This window comes from Cherax quadricarinatus, chromosome 84 (genome assembly GCF_038502225.1).
Source record: "Cherax quadricarinatus isolate ZL_2023a chromosome 84, ASM3850222v1, whole genome shotgun sequence".
Lineage (NCBI taxonomy): Eukaryota > Metazoa > Arthropoda > Malacostraca > Decapoda > Parastacidae > Cherax > Cherax quadricarinatus.
Window position 1 is genome coordinate 4650158 of NC_091375.1, and position 14803 is coordinate 4664960.

At 40.5% G+C, this 14803-nt stretch overlaps 1 protein-coding gene across 6 annotated transcripts in view; it reads right to left on the bottom strand.

The window, feature by feature from the left end:
* LOC128704441 (high affinity cationic amino acid transporter 1) overlaps positions 1–14803 on the bottom strand; it is an 89308-nt gene that overhangs the window by 32930 nt on the left and 41575 nt on the right. For all 6 annotated transcript variants that reach the window (XM_070102965.1, XM_070102964.1, XM_070102960.1 and 3 more), the window contains one exon: positions 9993–10090. In XM_070102965.1, the coding sequence (XP_069959066.1) occupies positions 9993–10090 (98 nt within the window). The remainder of the gene's footprint in view (positions 1–9992; positions 10091–14803) is intronic.

A 14803-nucleotide genomic window follows, 5' to 3' on the forward strand; every position in this document is an offset into this window, starting at 1 on the left:
TATACAGTCAAGACTAAGATTCTTCTTCTTTCAACACATCGGCCGTATCCCACCGAGGCGGGGTGGCCCAAAAGGAAAAACGAAAGTTTCTCTGTTGACATTCAGTAATATGTACAGGAGAAAGGGTTACTAGCCCCTTGCTTCCGGCATTTTAGTCACCTCTTACGACACATATGGCTTACGGAGGAAGAATTCTGTTACACTTCCCCATGGAGGAGACTAAGATTTTTTTTTTTTTTCAACGTCAGCCATCTCCCACTGAGGCAGGGTGACCCAAAAAAGAAAGAAAATCCCCAAAAAGAAAATACTTTCATCATCATTCAACACTTTCACCACACTCACACATTATCACTGTTTTTGCAGAGGTGCTCAGAATACAACAGTTTAGAAGCATATACATATAAAGATACACAACATATCTCTCCAAACTGCCAATATCCCAAACCCCTCCTTTAAAGTGCAGGCATGGTACTTCCCATTTCCAAGACTCAAGTCTGACTATATTTTGACCGGTTTCCCTGAATCCCTTCACTAAATACTACCCTGCTCACACTCCAACAGATCGTCAGGTCCCAAGTATCATTTGTCTCCATTCGCTCCTAACACGCTCACGTACGCTTGCTGGAAGTCCAAGCCCTTCGCCCACAAAACCTCCTTTACCCCCTCTCTCCAACCCTTTCGAGGACGACCCCTACCCCGCCTTCCTTCCCCTATAGATTTATATGCTTTCCATGTCATTCTACTTTGATCCATTCTCTCTAAATGACCAAACCACCTCAACAACCCCTCTTCTGCCCTCTGACTAATACTTTTATTAACTCCACACCTTCTCCTAATTTCCACACTCCAAATTTTCTGCATAATATTTACACCACACATTGCCCTTAAACAGGACATCTCCACTGCCTCCAACCGTCTCCTCGTTGCTGCATTTACCACCCAAGTTTCACACCCATATAAGAGTGTTGGTGCCACTATACTTTCATACATAACATTTTTTGACTCCGCATATACCTCAACGCACAACTCACCTTTTTTCCCTCATCAATTCTATGATTAACCTCATCCTTCATAAATCCATCCGCCGACACGTCAACTCCCAAGTATCTGAAAACATTCACTTCTTCCATACTCCTCCTCCCCAATTTGATATCCAATTTTTCTTTATCTAAATCATTTGATACCCTCATCACCTTACTCTTTTCTATGTTCACTTTCAACTTTCTACCTTTACACACATTCCCAAACTCATCCACTAACCTTTGCAATTTTTCTTTAGAATCTCTCATAAGCACAGTATCATCAGCAAAAAGTAACTGTGTCAATTCCCATTTTGAATTTGATTCCCCAAAATTTAATCCCACCCCTCTCCCGAACACCCTAGCATTTACTTCCTTTACAACCCATCTATAAATATATTAGACATGCCTGTCTAAGACCTACTTTTACCAGAAAATAGTCTCCCTCTCTTCTACACACCCTAACCTGAGCCTCACTATCCTCATAAAAACTCTTTACAGCATTTAATAACTTACCACCTATTCCATATACAGTGGACCCCCGGTTAACGATTTTAATCCGTGCAAGAGGGGTAATTGTTATGCGAAATAATCGTTATGTGAATGAATTTTCCCCATAAGAAATAATGGAAATAAAATTAATCCGTGCAAGACACCCAAAAGTATGAAAAAAAAAATTTTACCACATGAAATATACATTTTCCCACACACAAAGAGAAGGATACATGCACAATAGTAGAGTAGTACATGCACAGTATATATTGTGCATGTACTACTCTACTAAATGAAGAATAAATGACACTTACCTTTATTGAAGATGCAGCAATGACTGATGAGACACTGTGTCCTGGGAGTGCCTTTTCCTCCTGAGTACTGTAGGTCCTGTTTGGCATTTTCTTCCAGAACAGGCCTTATCACACTGTGTATGCCACTACGATTCTTAAATCTCTCAAACCAACCTTTGCTGGCTTTAAATTCACCAATATGAGCACTAGTTCCAGGCATTTTTCCCTGTTCACCTGGGTGTTAGTCGACTGGTGTGGGTTGCATCCTGGGAGACAAGATTAAGGACCCCAATGGAAATAAGTTAGACAGTCTTCAATGACACTGACTTTTTTGGGTTATCCTGGGTGGCAAATCCTCTGGGGTTAATTGTTTCTTGGTATTCTCAATAAGCCACACCAACAACGGTGCTACAGCAGCAGCAGCAGCTGACGGTGGTACAGCAGCAACAGACGGTGGTACAGCAGCAACAATGCTACAGCAGCAGCAGACGATGCTACAGCAGCAGCAGCAGCAGACGATGCTACAGCAGCAGCAGCAGCAGCAGACGATGCTACAGCAGCAGCAGCAGCAGCAGACAATGCTACAGCTGCAGCAGACGATGCTACAGCAGCAGCAGACGATGCTACAGCAGCAGCAGCAGCAGCAGACAATGCTACAGCTGCAGCAGACGATGCTACAGCAGCAGCAGACGATGCTACAGCAGCAGCAGCAGCAGCAGACAATGCTACAGCAGCAGCAGACGATGCTACAGCAGCAGCAGCAGCAGCAGACAATGCTACAGCAGCAGCAGACGATGCTACAGCAGCAGCAGCAGCAGACGATGCTACAGCAGCAGCAGCAGCAGCAGACAATGCTACAGCAGCAGCAGACGATGCTACAGCAGCAGCAGCAGCAGACGATGCTACAGCAGCAGCAGCAGCTGACAGTGCAGCAGCAGCAGCAGCAGCAGCTGTACCACCAATAGTAGCGATACTTATCAATGATCTTTTTCTTCTTCTCTATTGTAATTCTCACCCTTATTGCTGTAGGGTTGGCACTAGAAGCTTTCTTGGGGCCCATGGTCACTTATTTTCCAGAAAAAGCACCGAAAACACTGTAATAATACGAAATATTCCGATTGTATGCTTGGATGTTACCGCGGAGGCTGGCTGGTAAACAATGCCACCGGCGGAACATGTGAGCGTGGCTCAGGCCGCACATTGGACGCGTCTCGGAGGAAAATCGGTAAGCGGGTTTTTAAGCGGTATGTGAGGCAAAATTTTTGCAATTAAAGTAAGCGGTATGCGAAATAATCGCTATGTGATGCCATCGTTATGCGGGGGTCCACTGTACTTGTAACATCTGCCACATTGCTCCTCTATCCACTCTATCATATGCCTTTTCTAAATCCATAAATGCAATAAAAACTTCCCTACCTTTATCTAAATACTGTTCACATATATGCTTCAATGTAAACACTTGATCTACACATCCCCTACCCACTCTGAAACCTCCTTGCTCATCCGCAATCCTACATTCTGTCTTACCTCTAATTCTTTCAATTATAACCCTACCGTAAACTTTTCCTGGTATACTCAGTAAACTTATTCCTCTATAATTTTTACAATCTCTTTTGTCCCCTTTCCCTTTATATAAAGGGACTATACATGCTCTCCGCCAATCCCTAGGTACCTTCCCCTCTTTCATACATTTATTAAACAAAAGTACCAACCACTCCAACACTATATCCTCCCCTGCTTTTAACATTTCTGTCATGATCCCATCAGTCCCAGCTGCTTTACCCCCTTTCATTCTACGTAATGCCTCTCGTACCTCCCCCACACTTACATTCTGCTCTTCTTCACTCCTAAAAGACGGTATACCTCCCTGACCAGTGCATGAAATAACCGCCTCTCTTACTTCCTCAACATTTAAAAGTTCCTCAAAATATTCTCGCCATCTACCTAATACCTCCATCTCCCCATCTACTAACTCCCCTACTCTGTTTTTAACTGACAAATCCATACTTTCCCTAGGCTTTCTTAACTTGTTTAACTCACTCCAAAATTTTTTCTTATTTTCATTAAAATTTCTTGACAGTGCCTCTCCCACTCTATCATCTGCTCTCCTTTTGCACTCTCTCACCACTCTCTTCACCTTTCTTTTACTCTCCATATACTCTGCTCTTCTTTTAACACTTCTGCTTTGTAAAAACCTCTCATAAGCTACCTTTTTCTCTTTTATCACACCCTTTACTTCATCATTCCACCAATCACTCCTCTTTCCTCCTGCCCCCACCCTCCTATAACCACAAACTTCTGCCCCACATTCTAATACTGCATTTTTAAAACTATTCCAACCCTCTTCAACCCCCCCCCCCCACTACTCAGCTTTGCACTAGCCCACCTTTCTGCCAATAGTCGCTTATATCTCACCCGAACTTCCTCCTCCCTTAGTTTATATACTTTCACCTCCCTCTTACTTGTTGTTGCCACCTTCCTCTTTTCCCATCTACCTCTTACTCTAACTGTAGCTACAACTAAATAATGATCCGATATATCAGTTGCCCCTCTATAAACATGTACATCCTGGAGCCTACCCATCAACCTTTTATCCACCAATACATAATCTAATAAACTACTTTCATTACGTGCTACATCATACCTTGTATATTTATTTATCCTCTTTTTCATAAAATATGTATTACTTATTACCAAATCTCTTTCTACACATAGCTCAATTAAAGGCTCCCCATTCACATTTCCCCCTGGCACCCCAAATTTACCTACTACTCCCTCCATATCATTTTTACCCACTTTAGCATTGAAATCCCCAACCACCATTACTCTCACACTTGATTCAAAACTCCCCACGCATTCACTCGGGAAAAGAGGGACTATAAATGTATTAATTCAAGGATTATGTGGAGTAAAATAAAGATTGGATGTGAAAAGTGGGTTATAATAAGCATGTATGCACCTGGAGAAGAGAGAAGTGTAGAGGAGAGAGAGAGACTAAGATATACATGTACATATAAAATTGTGTGAAAATATCTGTACTGTAAATGCTGTGCAAGATTAACCTTGGTGAAAGGTATAATATATTAAATAAAAGATAAACTCATGGATAAACTTGCACAGAGACAATGATGGAAGGAAAAAAATTACAAGAACATAATATGAACCATCAATTTACAGTAGGGCCCCGCTTTACGGCATTCCGCTAATACGGACATTTCAAATTATGACCAAAACTCTTTATACAGCTCCCCCACCTGACTTTTTAGTATGGTCACCGCGGGCCACCTGGTTTGTTTACATTCTTCGTGAGCGCAATTCTCCATTATGTCTGGAAACTTTCCAAAATTTCAAGTGTTTTAAAATTACTTAATATTTTATATACATATACAGCAGAACCCTGAGTTTCGACCTTAATCTGTTCCAGGACCTAGGACTGAAGTTGAAACATTCTAAAGTCAAAGCAATATTTCCCATAGGAAATAATGTAAATCCAATTAATTCGTTACAGACCCACAAAAATATTCACAAAAAAAAATATATTTTTTAAAGAAAAACTATAGTTTTACATACACACAACACAGATAAATACATATACAAGTAGTACTTAAATTAGTAACACAATAGATAAATTAACATTTAAATAAACATTTAAAATAACATTTACTTACCTTTATTGAAGACTGTTGCTGGCATCTGGAAGACAGGGAGAAGTGAGGGAGCACTTATTGTTTGGATGGGGAATCCCCTTCCATAAAGACTTTAGGTAACAAGTCCTTATCTGAGGTTACTTCCCTTCTTTGTTTTTTATGCCACTAGGACCAGCTTGAGAGTTACTGGATCCCTGTCGTACAAAATAACTGTCCAGAGTCCTGTTTCTGGCACCCCTAACATTTCCCTAAAATGGGACATGGTTCTGTCACTGAGATGGCTTGTTTCAGCTTGCTCAGGGTGGTATTTTTCCACAAAATTTTGCAACATATTCCACACATGTCCCTAATTACTGAAGAAGCCACCTTCTCCACTCCCTCTTCCTCCTCTTCCTCTGAAGCAAGTTCCTCAACTGTGGTCTGATGCTGTTCCAGATTAAGCTCTTGCAGCTCTTCAGTAGTTAGCTCTTCCCTGTGGTCCTCCACCAACTCTTCCACTTCCTTGCCACTCGCCTCCAACCCTATGGACCTCCCCAGTGATACAATATCTTCCACAACAGGCAGTGTGTCAGCACACCACTCTCGTATTTTTGTACCATTTCTTTCTTTAGTTTTATGCTGTTTTTTACTTTCTTTACCAAAGAGGTGCCACTAGGAAGTGTCTTTGGGCCCATGGTGACTTATTTCACAGTCGCACTCAATAAACAAGCACCAAACACAATGAATTAATTGTGAATTTTTTTGGATAAGCATGCAGGGTAATGTTCACTCAAAGATAAACAAGCTGCCAGACTGACTCATGACACCTGCACGGGGAGGCGTGCAGGCATGGGCAGGCGGACAGGTCCGGTATGTGGGACAAAACACAGGGCACAGTGCGAAACTTGGGACAAAATTTAGCCGAAAAAACGGTTCTAAACTCGAAGCGTACGATACTCGGGGTTTCACTGTACTCTGATAATTATACTTATGTGTACCCATACCTAAATATACTTACACACTGTGCTGGTGTGCAGGTACAAATTAAAATCACTAAGAGTGTCTTAGTCTCAAAGATACCATATTAATAATAATAATACAATGCAATAATAATCACTCTGAGGCACATTAAATGTTGTATATTACATTAATATAGACATTTTCATTAGTCCATCTATGATACTTTTCAAAATTATATGATAAACATACTATGTAACATATAAACATGATAAATATACCTCACAGGAGAATAAATTAACAAATATGAGATGTTTTTCCAGTCGTCTTGCTGGAGTGTTGGAAAGAATAACGTTTTCTCTAGTTCAACACCAAAGAAAATGTGTACACAATAGTATTACTCCTAGGTACTAGGATGGTATACAGCAGCCACTCAGGGAGGTACTACCATCCTGCCAAGTGAGTGTAAAACTCACTTGGTGGTGTCTTTTGTCTGTCTCATAAACATGCAAGATTACAGGTACGTCTTGCTACTTCTACTTACACTTAGGTCACACTTCACATATGTGTATAAGCATATACAGTGGACCCCCGCATAACGATCACCTCCGAATGCGACCAATTATGTAAGTGTATTTATGTAAGTGCGTTTGTACGTGTATGTTTGGGGGTCTGAAATGGACTAATCTACTTCACAATATTCCTTATGGGAACAAATTCGGTCAGTACTGGCACCTAAACATACTTCTGGAGAGAAAAAATATCGTTAACCGGGGGTCCACTGTATATACACACCCCTCTGGGTTTTCTTCTATTTTGTTTCTAATTCTTGTTCTTGTTTATTTCCTCTTATCTCCATGGGAAAATGGAACAGAATTCTTCCTTTGTAAGCCACGCGTGTCGTAAGAGGCAACTAAACTGCCAGGAGCAAGGGGCTAGTAACCCCTTCTCCTGTATATATTACTAAATTTAAAAGGAGAAACTTTAGTTTTTTGTTTTGGGCCACCCCACCTCAGTGGGATACGGCTGGTACGTTGAAAGAAGAAAGAAGTATTTGTTTTACATGATGGTAGATTGCTGGAGTCTTTTCTCTGTCTCATAAACATGCTAGATTTCAGGTATGTCTTGCTACTTCTACTTACACTTAGGTCACACTACACATACATGTACAAGCATATATATATACCCACCCCTCTGGGTTTTCTTCTATTTGGAAATAAAGGGTATAAAATACCAACACAATGGAAATATAATCACATATGCAGTATAATGTGATCCTTTATTGACAACGTTTTGCCCACACAGTGGGCTTTTTCAAGTCACAAACAGATCTTCTATTTTCTTACTAGTTCTTGTTCTTGTTTATTTCCTCTTATCTCCAAGGGGAAGTGGAACAGAATTCTTCCTCCGTAAGCCATGCGTGTTGTAAGAGGTTACTAAAATGCCAGGAGCAAGGGGCTAGTAACCCCTTCTCCTGTGTAAATTACTAAATTAAAAAGAGCAACTTTCATTTTTCTTTTTGGGCCACCCTGCCTTGGTGGGATATGGCTGATTTGTTGAAAGAAGAAAGAAGAATAGTATTACTGGAGGTAATTTTAGAAAATTATTCCTTTCATATGCCTTCACTCAGAGCATCATTCCTTCTAAAAATGGCAAAAAAAGGCACAATATCATGACTGGAACGATACACAAATAACCCGCATATAGAAGAGAGGGGCTTAGGACGACATTTCGGTCTGACTAGGACCATTTACAAAGTCGCACTAACAAAAAGGAGAGAGGGAGGGGTATATAGAGGCAGGAGGTGATAGTAGTAGTAGTGGAGAAAGAAGGTAATAATAGTAGTGGGGGAGGTAGTCAGGAGGAGGAGGAGGAGCCAGTTAAATACTAAGAAAGAGGAGCACTGCAAGGGAGCTAGGTGCCCATAGAGGGTAAAAGCAAGAACACAGAGGGAGGGGAAAAATAAATAAATAAATAAGGAACAAATACACAAAGCAAAAGAAAGACAACCCAAAGGAGAAAGAGGAAAGGGGAAGAGGGAGAAGAAAAAAAGGAGGAATCAGGTTAAGTCACGAGTGTTCTGAAGTTTGGAGCATTTTACAATGTAGTGGGAAAGGAAGGCTTCTACAGAAACAAAGCCAGGACTAAGATTCATACAAGGAAAGTTGTGTATTAGGGAGGATTCAACCAGATGGTGACTGTTTAAGTTGGAAGTAGAGAAGACAGTTTTAGCAGAAGACCAGTCAATATGATGGCTGTGATCTCTGACGTGACAGAAAAGAGCATTGTAAGTGTCAGTAAGCCTAACACTACTTTTGTGCTCCCTGAGTCTGTCAGAAAGAGATCGGCCAGTTTTTCCAAGGTATTGAAGAGGACAGGAGGAACAAGAAATAGAGTAGACACCAGGAGCATATGTAGAAGGAGGAGAGGTAAGAACGAGATTAGTGCGAAGTGTGTGTCTGGTGGAAAGTAAGTTTGATGTCTAAGGAACGGAGAGAGTTGTTGAAATTAGAAAGATCAGAAATGTAGGGAAGGCAGAGAACAGAAGAGTTCACAAACATGGAAATGAACCATACCCAGATGCGTTCATCTGCTTGTTTACATACTCTGTGTGGGTCTTGTTTCATTTACTCATGCTCTCTCTCTCTCTCTCTCTCTCTCATGTTTATTTGTTTTATCTTGTTTATTCACCTCTCATCCTACATTAATACTACAAATATTTTAAGGTAAGTAATGAGTGTACTGTATATGCATTTTATTGCTCGGGGCACTTTAAATGTCATAGTATATTATGTGGATGGGGTGGCACCTACCTACCTACCACACCTGACTTCTTACAATAAACACTACTCATCTCTCACCCTACATGAAGACTACAAATATTTTAAGGAAGGAAAGAGGGGTAGGGGTCGTCCTCGAAAGGGTTGGAAAGAGGGGGTAAAGGAGGTTTTGTGGGCGAGGGGCTTGGACTTCCAGCAAGCGTGCATGAGCGTGTTAGATAGGAGTGAATGGAGACGAATGATACTTGGGACCTGACAATCTGTTGGAGTGTGAGCAGGGTAATATTTAGTGAAGGGATTCAGGGAAACCAGTTATTTTCATATAGTCGGACTTGAGTCCTGGAAATGGGAAGTACAATGCCTGCACTTTAAAGGAGGGGTTTGGGATATTGGCAGTTTGGAGGGATATGTTGTGTATCTTTATACGTATATGCTTCTAAACTGTTGTATTCTGAGCACCTCTGCAAAAGCAGTGATAATGTGTGAGTGTGGTGAAAGTGTTGAATGATGATGAAAGTATTTTCTTTTTGGGGATTTTCTTTCTTTTTTGGGTCACCCTGCCTCGGTGGGAGACGGCCAACTTGTTGGAAAAAAAAAAAAAAGTAATGAATGCACTGTGTGTGTATTTTACTTTGTTTTTTAAATGCCTAGTTCTATTGCTAACTTAATATATGTTAATGTAAACTTGTTATCTAGCATTTATATGCATTTAAGTGGAAAAATGGCATTCTGCTCTCCGGCGATGTCCACTTTCTGGCGATAGTCTGGAACCTAACCTGCCTGCCATAAAAGTGGGGCCCTTCTGTACATTAAAATATATCTTACCTGGCAGAAAAGCCAAACAAGGCACCTATACTAACAACCCATTTAGCAGCAATCCATCCAAGTTGTTCAAAAAGATCCACTAGAGGTGCATGAGGATCCTGAAAAACAGTGAACAAAATGTGAGAAAAATAATTAGATAATAATCTCTGTACGTACTTGTAAATTTTGGGATTTAAAATTTTTAAAATAAAATATTTTATATGCATCTCTTCATCACACAGCATGATAAAGTATTACTGCATAGCGAGTGAGTGTGAATGCGTGTTGTAAGTGGCAACTAAAATGCCTAGAGCAAGGGGCTAGTAACCCCTTCTCCTGTATACATTACTAAACTTAAAAAGAGAAACTTTTGTTTTTCTTTTTGGTCCACCCTGCCTCGGTGGGAAACGGCCGATTTGTTGAAAGAAGATATACACTGGTACCTTGACTTACAAGTACCCTAACTAACGAGTTTTCTGAGTTACCAGCCATCGCTCAGTCGATTTTTTGCTTTGAGTTGTGAGCTAAAATCCAAGTTACAAGCAAGCTTCAGATATGCCTCCACTTGCAGGAGAGAGGAAATATCGAAAATCTCGATAATAACCAATGTGTAACATCCTTTCAATTTTGATACCACTGGCAGTGTCATCCTGCAAGAATGTTCTATAACCTATGCCCTAAGTAAAGAGAAACAATTCGGGAACATATGTAATACATGTTCGGCAGGCCAGCTGGTTGGGTGGCCGGCTGGCTGGCTGATTTGCTTTGGCTGTCTCTATCTCCTTCTGTCTGTCTGTGTATCTGTCTGTCTCTGTATCTCTGTCTATTTCTGTTTCTCTGTCTCTATCTCACAGGTACACATAAATACAGTTATACATAGTGTAAATTACCTAGGATAACCCAAAAAATCCAGACAAAGTGTTATACTATGCTTGTAGATATAAGGCATAATAAGCATGACTGGCAAGTAATACACATTTTCACTTGTTCAGGAATCAGACGTGACCGACTCTGCATCATGTGTAATACCTGTTGGTTTATGAGCGGCTCTCTCTCTCAGACAGAGACAAGTAGATAGACAGGAAGACAGAAACACAGGCAGACAGAAAGACAAGCAGAGACAGAGATAAACATAGAGCTAGACAGACAGATAGACAGATATGTTTATTTGTAACAGTGAAAAATAAATCTAAGGCAGTGCATGATCATCAAATGTCACTCCACAAGTGACACTCCACTGGCAGTGGAGTGACAGACAGACAGACAGACATGTTTGTGTGTATCTGGGCACCTCTGCAAAAACAGTGATTATGTATGAGTGAGGTGAAAGTGTTGAATGATGATATAGGTATTTTCATTTTGGGGATTTTCTTTCTTTTTGGGTCACCCTGCCTAGGTGGGAGACGGCCAACTTGTTGGAAAAAAAAAAAACTAAAATATTGCTGGGACCTGGTGAAAAAGGCAAATATCATTTCTTATTTATAAATGCATTTTTCTTGTTTAAAATCCTGTAGCAAAAAAAATTGGGGTGGTTTTTTGGGGGGGATGGAACGAATTAATGGTATTTCAATTAATTTCAATGAGAAAAATTTATTTGATATACAGTACGAGCAAATTGAGTTACGAGCTCGGTCACAGAACAAATTAAACTCGTAAGTCAAGGTACCACTGTATGTATGTATGTATGTATGTATGTATATATATATATATACACCTACAATCCGACTTACGACCTGCTCGACTTACGACCACTCGACTTACGACCGTGTATTTTATGCCAAATTTCTGGGAAATAAACAACTATTTGTGTTGTACACAGTGTTTATCCTAAACCTTACAGTATAAAATACAGTACTAACAACATAAAAAGTAAAGTAAAACATGAAATGCCAAAATAAAACAATAAAATAAAGTCATTACAAAAATGTTTTGCTGATATTCAGTAGTAAAGTTCAACTTACGACTATTTCGACTTACGACCGGTTTCTCGGAACCAAACTCGGTCGTAAGTCGGATGGTAGGTGTAGGTGTGTGTGTGTGTGTGTGTGTGTGTGTGTGTGTGTGTGTGTGTGTTTGTGTGTGTGCGTGCGCATGTGTGTGTATGTGTATATATATATATATATATATATATATATATATATATATATATATATATATATATATATATATATATATATATATATATATATATATATATATGTGTGTATATATATATATATATATATATATATATATATATATATATATATATATATATACCTCCATGGGGAAGTGGAACAGAATTCTTCCTCCGTAAGCCATGCGTGTTGTAAGAGGCGACTAAAATGCCAGGAGCAAGGAGCTAGTAACCTCTTCTCCTGTATATATTACTAAATGTAAAAGGAGAAACTTTCGTTTTTCCTTTTGGGCCACCCCGCCTCGGTGGGATACGGCCGGTGTGTTGAAAGAAAGAATATATATATATATATATATATATATATATATATATATATATATATATATATATATATATATATATATATATATATATATATATATATATATATATATATATATTTTTTTTTTTTTCAACAAGTCGGTCGTCTCCCACCGAGGCAGGGTGACCCAAAAAAAAGAAAGAAAATCCCCAAAAAGAAAATACTTTCATCATCATTCAACACTATCACCACACTCACACATTATCACTGCTTTTGCAGAGGTGCTCAGAATACAACAGTTTAGAAGCATATACGTATAGAGATACACAACATATCCCTCCAAACTGCCAACACTCTTATATGGGTGTGAAGCTTGGGTGGTAAATGCAGCAGCGAGGAGACGGTTGGAGGCAGTGGAGATGTCCTGTTTAAGGGCAATGTGTGGTGTAAATATTATGCAGAAAATTCGGAGTGTGGAAATTAGGAGAAGGTGTGGAGTTAATAAAAGTATTAGTCAGAGGGCAGAAGAGGGGTTGTTGAGGTGGTTTGGTCATTTAGAGAGAATGGATCAAAGTAGAATGACATGGAAAGCATATAAATCTACAGGGGAAGGAAGGCGGGGTAGGGGTCGTCCTCGAAAGGGTTGGAGAGAGGGGGTAAAGGAGGTTTTGTGGGTAAGGGGCTTGGACTTCCAGCAAGGGTGCGTGAGCGTGTTAGATAGGAGTGAATGGAGACGAATGGTACTTGGGACCTGACGATCTGTTGGAGTGTGAGCAGGGTAATATTTAGTGAAGGGATTCAGGGAAACCGGTTATTTTCATATAGTCGGACTTGAGTCCTGGAAATGGGTCACCCTGCCTCGGTGGGAGACGGCCGACTTGTTGAAAAAAAAATATATATATATATATATATTTTTTTATTTTTATTATCACACCGGCCGATTCCCACCAAGGCAGGGTGGCCCGAAAAAGAAAAACTTTCACCATCATTCACTCCATCACTGTCTTGCCAGAAGGGTGCTTTACACTACAGTTTTTAAACTGCAACATTAACACCCCTCCTTCAGAGTGCAGGCACCGTACTTCCCATCTCCAGGACTCAAGTCCGGCCTGCCGGTTTCCCTGAATCCCTTCATAAATGTTACTTTGCTCACACTCCAACAGCACGTCAAGTATTAAAAACCATTTGTCTCCATTCACTCCTATCAAACACGCTCACGCATGCCTGCTGGAAGTCCAAGCCCCTCGCACACAAAACCTCCTTTACCCCCTCCCTCCAACCCTTCCTAGGCCGACCCCTACCCCGCCTTCCTTCCACTACAGACTGATACACTCTTGAAGTCATTCTGTTTCGCTCCATTCTCTCTACATGTCCGAACCACCTCAACAACCCTTCCTCAGCCCTCTGGACAACAGTTTTGGTAATCCCGCACCTCCTCCTAACTTCCAAACTACGAATTCTCTGCATTATATTCACACCACACATTGCCCTCAGACATGACATCTCCACTGCCTCCAGCCTTCTCCTCGCTGCAACATTCATCACCCACGCTTCACACCCATATAAGAGCGTTGGTAAAACTATACTCTCATACATTCCCCTCTTTGCCTCCAAGGACAAAGTTCTTTGTTTCCACAGACTCCTAAGTGCACCACTCACTCTTTTTCCCTCATCAATTCTATGATTCACCTCATCTTTCATAGACCCATCCGCTGACACGTCCACTCCCAAATATCTGAATACGTTCACCTCCTCCATACTCTCTCCCTCCAATCTGATATTCAATCTTTCATCACCTAATCTTTTTGTTATCCTCATAACCTTACTCTTTCCTGTATTCACCTTTAATTTTCTTCTTTTGCACACCCTACCAAATTCATCCACCAATCTCTGCAACTTCTCTTCAGAATCTCCCAAGAGCACAGTGTCATCAGCAAAGAGCAGCTGTGACAACTCCCACTTTGTGTGTGATTCTTTATCTTTTAACTCCACGCCTCTTGCCAAAACCCTCGCATTTACTTCTCTTACAACCCCATCTATAAATATATTAAACAACCACGGTGACATCACACATCCTTGTCTAAGGCCTACTTTTACTGGGAAAAAATTTCCCTCTTTCCTACATACTCTAACTTGAGCCTCACTATCCTCGTAAAAACTCTTCACTGCTTTCAGTAACCTACCTCCTACACCATACACTTGCAACATCTGCCACATTGCCCCCCTATCCACCCTGTCATACGCCTTTTCCAAATCCATAAATGCCACAAAGACCTCTTTAGCCTTATCTAAATACTGTTCACTTATATGTTTCACTGTAAACACCTGGTCCACACACCCCCTACCTTTCCTAAAGCCTCCTTGTTCATCTGCTATCCTATTCTCCGTCTTACTCTTAATTCTTTCAATTATAAC